Source organism: Streptopelia decaocto (genome assembly GCF_964273445.1).
Source record: "Streptopelia decaocto genome assembly, chromosome: 2".
Classification (NCBI taxonomy): Eukaryota; Metazoa; Chordata; class Aves; order Columbiformes; family Columbidae; genus Streptopelia; species Streptopelia decaocto.
Window position 1 is genome coordinate 133734956 of NC_138655.1, and position 9433 is coordinate 133744388.

Below are 9433 nucleotides of genomic sequence, written 5' to 3' on the forward strand. Positions count from 1 at the left end.
TCAAGGATTTTTTTATAGAAAGCTGAATTCTTGACTGTGCTGATTGAATTACACAATAGAACTAATATTAAAAAAAAATTAAAAAACCTTATAGTTTGAAGAAAATTATTTAGTCTCTTGTTTCAGCGCCCACACATACAAAGTGAGGGCAGGTAAATATTGATTAGGCTAGGAGGGAGCTTTTTCAGAGGAGGGTCTTTGAGTATCTGTTTACAGACAATACAAGAAAGGTGTAGCTCTAAGAACTCTCCATTTTCCTCTCTCTCTCCAATAAATTAGAGGCTGTCCAAGCATTTGGGAAGATGTTGAAGAAATTTAAGCTCTTTGTTTTTTAATATAGTCTTAGTAATACATTTTAATGTATACTTTTACTGATTTTGTTTCCCTAAAGAAGACCCATGTTTTTAAGTAGATGAATTGCTGTAGCCCTGCAGTTTGTAAGTATGACAAAACAGTAACATGCCAAGGAAGAAATCCCACTACAGATGGGAGAAATTCTCCAGACTGGGGTACTGGATCACTTTCATGAACTGTAGTAAAATGAAAGACTACACAAAAAAGTAGAAGGGAGTACCTTCAGTAAGGAACTAACAAGTGTGGCAGCTGATAATGTATGGGTTAGAATGAAATAAAAGGGTTGTGATAGTTCATGTTTGCTAGATACACCATAGTGTACAGCTGAGCAGCAGGGCCAGTGTCTGAACTCCAGCTCTTAATGATAAGTGCTCAGATGCTGCAATGAGAGGAGGACCATGTGAACACACACTGTATGAAGGCAGAACAGTGGGGATTTTATGAGATTTATTCCAGGAAGCCTTTTGGAGTTTAGAGATATTATCTTCCTCTCTTCTATAGCTATGGGTCAGTGCAGAGCAACACTACTGAACCCAGCAGTTACTTGTTCAAGAAAAAGACATGTAATTTTTCAGTTGCCACATTACAGAAGAGAACTTATGGAAGGATTCTGGCAATAACATGTGCTTTTTTGTCTTGATTGCTTGCTCTGTGCAAAATCCCTGCTATCTGATTGATAAAACTAGCAGAAGCTGCCTGCACAATTGAGGACAAACCTGGAAAAAGAGACAGTTCTTATATTTCAATTACTGCCTTGAGGAAACAGTAAATTATTACTGATAATTACTGCTGTCCAGTTGAAGTACCGTTTTAAAGGGGGTAGAAATGGCATATACTTTTCTGTGGAACCCATCCTTTTTGCTATACCATTGTTAAGAGAATAGAGTTTGTCTTTTATATAAGAAAACCATACTGTTGCATGGTTTTATTTCCTCTGAGAAGAAAATATATGAACTATTTGTCTAGACTACTGCACCTCTATGAATCTATATATAGAATTATTTTTTTATGTTATATTATTCATTTTTCAGTAAATGTTTTTTTTCTCTGACGAGGAGCTTAATGAGTTTATTGTGATTGCTTTTTTCATTATTGTACATCTACTCCACTCTGTTTTCTGTGTCTTACAAAGGAAAAAAACGTGTATGGTCCAACCTCTCCCCTGCCCACTAATTCTAACTACACTACGGTTTTTCTTGAAGTTCTCTGCAACATACCTAGGAATTCCTCTTGGGACAATGACAAAGGTGGATGTTAGCTCTCTCTCAACCGAAGTTTAAGATTTGATTTCTAAGTGTGTGCTTCAGAGGGGTCTTTGTTTGGAAACCAAAATGTATTTGATTACATTATCAGGATGACACCTCAATTATGTGTACTCAAAGCCAGAGTCTGAAAGAAAACATAATGTCAAAATAAATTCTTATGTGTAGCCAACTACATAGCCAATTATTTGAACCCGCAGGAGCTCAAATTTCAGAAAAAACATGGGGAGACCAATGTCAGAATCACAAGCTTTTTTCTTCTCTAGAGTCAAAACTGCAGTTTTCTCCTAAAATTATCTGAAAATAATGATTGACTGGTTTTTGAATGGAACAAAATTCTGATGATCAGAAAAAAGAAAGTCTAGTTCCTTTTGAAACATAGGAGAGTTTGGTTTTCCTTTTGTTTCCCCTGTTAGGAGATTTCTTCCCCCGGTTCTTACAAGGAACCAAGACTCCTATACAAAGATGCTGGCACTCCTACATGGAGACATGGGGGGACATTCCCATTCTACCTTCTGTTTCACATTAGTTTGCTGAGGGAAGGCACTTACTAGTTTACTAGCTGTATGACTTTAAGGAGAGAAACTACTGTCTCCACCCGGTACTGGTCTGCTCGAATAGACCATCTCACTAGTTTTGGGGAGAGACCCCTGCACCCTGCATAGATCATGTACATGGGTTAGATACAGCAGCTGAGCCTCGGGTGTTTGATTCTCTGGTGCTCCAGCCAGAAAGCTGATGTTAAAAAAAAAAAAAAAAAAAAATTGGACTGCAATCACATTTTATGTTGGTGTGGTCATCTCAGGAACTTCAGTGTCATCCAAGTTCAGTAGTTTTATGGACTGACCTATAAAAATTATAGAGTTCAAGTGAGAAAAAAATTCATACACTCAGCACGTATTGAATCAACCCTGGCCCAAGATGCAAGTGATTAAGCTCAGAAGTCCTCCTCTATTTCTGCTTCAAATTTTGGCACAGATGAGAGTATTTGGCAATGATTTTTCAAGAAATTGAATTCAACCTGATCAAAATTCTCTTGCTATTCCATTATGCAGATTAAAGAAAACAAGGTCTGCATCAAATTCCTGTTACGTATGGGATGTAGGCTGCACATGCAGCCTTGGAAGTTGATTTCCTGTTGAAGAAATCAACGAGTTTGTCTTTGCCATTTCTCCTTTCTGACTGTAAAAGTTTTATACAAGTAGCATGACTTGCTCAGAGCTGTCCCTTCTACTGCATATAAGAGATCACGTTCCCTGCAAATTTTCTGAGAAAATACTGTGGATTGCAAAAGACAATGTAGCAGTTACCCAGAAGCTGTGATCTGTGATTTTTTTTCATTCCTGCTCTCAATTGTAGTACTGAAGAAATTGTAATGTGCTTCTTTTAGCATCCTGTATGATCTTCCATTAGCATCCCTAGACAGGAGCAGGAATGTGTTCCTGTAGGTCCTGTGCATACTTAAACATATGAGTGGCCTGGTCTAAAGATCTGTCATCCAGAATTATTCAGTATGTTGAACACATGCAGACTGCAGCATCTGGCAAAGTAACTCTGCTCTGGTATAATAAAATGCAGAATCTGAGCATCAAATTGTATTGTTTTCACTTTTTATAGAGCAGTCTTTGGGAGAAGGAAAGATGATAATAATGTTATGTTAAACGTCTCGTCTGATTAGCTGAAGAGGAAATTCTATCAGAGCTGTCCCAGACAAATATAGCAACATGAAAGATATCTATGGTTTCACCTGATCTCCAAACAGGTCATTAATAGTAATGAAACTTCAAAGTCTCTCAAGTTAATTCAATAAACTTCTAGCTTTAGCCATTGGGTTTTTTTTTTTTTTTTAAGAAAAGTAATCTTTCAATTTAGCTACATAACTTATTAGCATTGTTTAAAAAAAAACATCCATAATATTCCATCTTAATTAGAAATAACTGCAATTTCAGTTCTTTCATCTATTCTTTACTTGTTTGGCATCATATCCGAAAAAATATCAAGCTTCTAGCAACATTAGATTAAAAGTAGAAGACAAAAATGTCTGTAGAAGATGAAAGGATATTGCCTAAATGAAGGAATGAAATTGAGAATCCATAGTCAGAGCCCACCTAATGGACTGCCAGAAATATAGTTTCATAGACATAGTATTTTTAGGATTATTTTCTGATAGGAATACTTGTAGTAAGCTATTTAATAATAAAACTCATAAATAATGTTTCAAAATATTATAATTTGAATGCTCCTTAAAAATAAGTTATGAGTGAACGAATGAATGGTTCCTCTCTAGCCTTTTGTTTAGTCTCTAGTGATGTGATGAGCCTGAGCTCAGAGACCCTGGGAAGTCCTACCTTTGTAGTTAAATCCAGAGAAAAACAAGAACTGAAAACAAACCAAAAAAGCTTTTGCTAATAATCACTACACATCAGGGCTGGGTGAGAAAACTAAAAGACAGTCACAGGTTTGCTTTCATGAAGATGCATTGGCTCCAACACCCCATAGACTGCATGGAGAAGTTGCAAAGGTATTTCAGACTCTGTCTGTAAAGTAGCTTCTTTCCATGTCACTGAATGTAGTAATATTTTATCAGCTTTTTATAATGGGACAATTTAAACCTTTGTGTCCATTTCTTTAGAGCAAAGAGGAACTGGGTCCTAGATATGGTGTTTTATTTTAGTAGAATATTAGTCAATTATTACATAGTTAACCCATAAATGGAAGTCAGTCGCTGGAAAACGTTTTTGGGGTTATACTAAAAAGCTGCATTTTTGCCCTTTTTGAGCAACAATGTGCATACCTTTCTGTTTCAAGGCCAGAGTGATTTATTGATTTTCTAACACTTTCTTTTGCAGCTGAGCATTATTTTTTGTGCTCACAGGTACATTGTACATTAATTAGTTTTGTTTACCTATGCATATTTTTTTCTTAATTTCAAAACAGTAGTTTTTGTAATTGACAAAGCAATTTACTGCATGTGTGCTTTCTGCACCCCAGACAAATACTCTAACATACAATGCACCTTTCTTTCCACTTCAGATTGTTAAGAAAAGAATTAGTTGTGACTAATTGCCAATTAATTTGCAGTGGTTTGGGGCGGGGAGGGGGGAACAATTGCACCTACTAATTAAAATTTAAAATATTCCAAGTGTCATCTTTAGGTGTCTGTGGAACACATAATTTCCATTTTAGTTCTGCACTGGATCTGTAACAACCCTGAGCTTGACAGCTCTATTAATTTAAAACCTCAGTGATACCTATTAGTACAAAACATGAAAAAAATGCCATTAATCATTTATTTTAATTTTGCAGCTCTGTCATTTTCTCGGTATGTTTAAAAATTATGATGACACCGTAATGTTTTCCAATCTACCTGTGTGAAGGGGAAACGGATCACACTACTTAGGAGAGAGACTAGAGTATATTATTAGAGCTTAATTAATGCCAAACTGATTAGATTTGATTGCACTTTGCACAATAATATTGTTAAGAAATCCATTTAAAAGGTGTGTTACATAATGCTGTGTTTAAAACAACTGATCTAGATCTGAAGAGATTTTGACCAAAATGCCACATAATACAAGTCACAGGTTAATTTTGTTTAGCACTGCCTACATTCCATAGGTCTTATTCGTATCATGATACCCAGTACAGCTCTTGATCACCTACGAGAAGATACTCCTGTGATATAGAGGCGTCGCATCCATCAGGTTCCTGTAAGGGGAGCAGCATATGAGCATCTAGACTGTGGAAAAACCTCATACCCTCAAAGCTACCAACATCCAAACCCTGCTGGTAGTATGAAACAAAGTGACTGTAAACTAATATATCCAACTTTATAAGTTTTTTCTGTCCTTAAAATACAGGATTTCTTTCTTTCACATTAATTGAAATAGTATAAGCAGAGGTGATTACCTGTGTTTCCAGTTTTCTGTTGTCATTTAACATTGTAGTCAGTACCTGTATTTGTTCTGTGGTATTAAGAAACATTTAGACATTCTGTGAAGTCAGGAGCGTTTAGGTAACTGGCACATATTGCAGAAGAAGGAACAGGAAAATAAAACCGATGGACCTAAAAGATACAGTTATCATACTAAAATTACTGATGCTCACTTCATTTCATTTAAAGGGTGCATTGTATTAATGTGGATCCAAGGCATATTTTGAAACTTTGACTTGCTCCTGAAACAAATAAGTGTCTGTTTTATGCATTTATAAATCTGTTTAGTATCACAAATTCAGGCTTCTCCTTTATCAGAAAATTTGCTGTTGACAAATAGGGAGCAATTACCATCTCTTAAGAATTATGCTATTTTTAATTATATCTGGTGTTCCTTCCCTCAAATATATCATTGGAGACACTTTCTCATACTGGAAAGGTGATTTAGAAATTGCAAATGCAGTATTTTCCTGCTAAACCTATTTACTAGATACACTGGTCCTTTAAATTTCATAGAATCATTGAATGTTCTTAGGTGTAAGGGATCCACAAGGATCATCGAGTCCAACTCGTGTTCCTGCATAGGCCAACCCCAAAATTCACACCATGTGTCTGAGGGGGTTGTCCAGTCTCTTCTTGAACACTGTCAAGCTGGGAGACTTTGTGCTGCTTCCCATCTCGAAGTGTGTGCTGTCACTTTTCACCCAAACTCACAGCACCAGCTCTGGCAGCGCTGCCAGTATGAAAACAGAAGCAGAAGAGAGAGTCCAGGGGAGAAATGCAGTGCCTGAAAGTCTTGAAAAAGACAAAATTCAGCCTATTTCAGGCAAGGTAGTGCCGTGGTCCAGCATGTATTATAAACATACTGATCTCTTTTTACCACCAAACCATAAGTTTGTTTGTTTGTTTTAAAGCAGGAAAATAAGGAATTGATTGTTATCATTATTAACCAATACACTGTTACCATACACTAGCATGCATAAGTAAAATATATACTTTAGGTTTACACTTTTATTTTTGTATTTTCAGAATGTGATGTATATTTTACACCACTGGAATTGTGCCAATTTATAACAGTTGAAAATATGCCTTGGAGAAATGCGTAGAGGACTCCATCCTCATGCACATGAGTGGTTAATCATGTTCAGGCATCTTAGCTGATCTCAACTGATAGGATACAACATACTGAAGAGGTCATGGTCTCTGAAACAGATGGCTCAAGCCAAAAAAGCACATTACAAATGATAAACATTTTCTCAATATGTGATTGCATTCATCCTCAGCAGCATTGAACAGCCCCAGTCCAACAAGCAATCTGTATGGGGTCTCAGGATTACCTCACCTCTTCATACTAAAGCCTTCTTTTGAGCTTTGCTCTTTTATTCATTTTAAGATGGAATTACTATGATTTACCTCTGAAAGGAACCTCTGAAGCTATTCCTACTGCTGCATCATGGCCAAATATTGCCATAAGCTGAACCCTTATGTCTTGAAGAATTCACAGCAGCTGCAGATTACTTCATGTATTGATCCTCAGGATCAGGTTGATGTCATCACTGTTCCTGAGCCCCAAAATACATCTTTTAAAGTATGTGAAAGCTCCAAAAATCCTAGAAGCCATTTTTCCAGGACCAGATCATCATCTGGTGTAAAGTGACATCAACGGAATGATGCCAATTTACACTAACTACAGGCAAAGTGGTGCCTGAAGCAGAATTTCATGTGGAAAAATGTGCTGATGCCAGTCTTTGAAAGCAGGAGTTATTTTCTGTGTGAAATTAATCTAGGTTGCCAAAAAACCTCATATACTAAATTTGATACTAATGAACAATGTTGACAAAAAGAGGTCACATATGAAATTTGAGACTAATGAACTAGAGGTGGCATGGAAATAAGCATTTGGAGAATAAAGTAAAGGCTCTAATAGAGTTAAACCACCCCACTCATTCTGTTGAGATTTTTATGTTTCTGTCTCCTTATATTGTGAAGTAAATTTCCACCCCGAGAAGTGTCCTGATCTATATTTTAATGAGCCTCTCCACATCACGTACATTTTTTGTTTCATTACTATTAGTGAATGACAAGTGAAGGATATTCATTTTAACTTGAAAATGTCAGGTATGCACTTTAAGAGATATATTTTTCCTAGTTTTTAATGAGGTGGTGTTTCTTTTTGAAAGAAATACCCATCTCTGATGTGGGTACTATGCAGGTGACAACTGATATTTAATAAGTGATGGTTCTTGTATTAGTCGTAGTTCGCTAAAGAAAATGTCTCAGATTGCTTTTGAAAAACTCTTAGCGTCACTAGCCCAAAGGCAAGATGTGACCTTTTTATTACATAATGAGAATCATTTATTATCTTACAATGTATCTTAAAGTCACAGACAAAATGCCACTTTGATAATTGCTTTCAATTAGCTTTGAGCATAGCATACATTCATAAAATGTCTTCTCTAATTTAGACTTGAATTAGAGAAAATTGCAGACATAATCTACTTTAAGGTTGTCTCATTTAAGGTGATTCGTAGTTTTATATCAAAGAAATCAAAACGGGTGGCTTTAGAGCAGTCTTACAAAGTGTTTTAAATAGGCTTTTCAATATTTGAGTCTGTTCTATTAACAATTAATTAACAAATTAGAAAGCTAGTTCATCTTTTTTGACCTTTTTTGTGTATTAACTTTTGACTTTCGTTCATAATGGTTATTTTGGAATTCAGCAGTGTCCTGCATTAAAAGAGAAGTACAGCTTGATTAGATGTATAAATAAAGCATACAAAGAAATAACTTATATCTTAATAATAGGCAACAGCTTGGTCTGTCAGCATGTATGTCCTTTCCAACTTTCAAATTCTTATTCTTCTTGTAGATATGTAAAACACTCAAAAGCAAGCAATAATTCCCACGTTCAAAATGTAAGGTCACATATCGGCATGTATAATATTTTATTGCATATGATTTTTAATATTGATCATGCTCATAAGTTAACGTATTTATGGAAACAATGATTATACATGGATTGGTTTACTGCCTATGTAACGTTATTCATAAAAAAGGTATTTTGCTTTCATCTTTGGTTAAATGAAGAAGGTTTGGAAGTCACATACAAAGCAAATTCAGGTATCTCAGATACTTGGAATTGAACTAGCTGAAGGGATAACTCTCTTTTTCTTCTTTCTTCCCCCAGATAAAAATTACCCACAAGAACCAAGCCCCCATGTTGATGGGACCTCCTCCAAAAACCGGTCTTTTCTCTTCTATCATCAAAAGAACAAGGAACCACAGCAAGGAATAAGCCTATGTAGTTTAGTTTTTAGCAAACCAATTAGCTTTGTTGGGCTTGGAATATTTATGCTGGAAATCTTTTAAGAATTTTAGAATATCTTCTACTTGCAAAATCATGGATTTTGGTTTAACCGTTTCCATAACTGAGCTAATGTAAAACTACGCTATTAGAAAAAAATATTGTCACAGTTTTGTAGGCATTTTGCATGATGAAAGCAGATGTTTACATAAAGTGATACAGCATATTTTTTGTTGCATGCGTTACCATTTACTAAACTATGGGATAATTCTGGCGTTGAATCTGGGAAGAGAATGCCATGGGTAATTTGATTTTCTCTCATTTTCATTTCAGGATTTTCTACTACAAAAATTATGTGCCATAGGTTCAGTAGCATACCTTGAATCACACATCTTCACCTCAATGGCCAATTACACCTGTTTCAGAGTAAAATTAATAACAGTTCTCATTAACCTGTACTTTTACTTTATCATGTCTTTCTACCCTGAGAATATTTTTGTTCAGCTAAGCATTAAAATCTTTTATCTTATTCTGACAACTCCTATGTATGTGAGTAACTGTACCTGCTGAAAACGTCTA

General features: G+C 35.6%; 1 protein-coding gene across 3 annotated transcripts in view; it reads left to right on the top strand.

Annotated features, from left to right (window-relative positions):
* DGKB (diacylglycerol kinase beta) overlaps nt 1-8978 on the top strand; it is a gene marked incomplete at its 5' end in the record, with an annotated part of 319453 nt that extends 310475 nt beyond the window's left edge. For all 3 annotated transcript variants that reach the window (XM_082045820.1, XM_082045821.1, XM_082045822.1), the window contains one exon: nt 8738-8978. In XM_082045820.1, coding sequence (XP_081901946.1) covers nt 8738-8845 — 108 coding nt within the window. In that variant the 3' untranslated portion in view covers nt 8846-8978. The remainder of the gene's footprint in view (nt 1-8737) is intronic.
* Between the last annotated feature and the right edge of the window lie 455 nt (nt 8979-9433).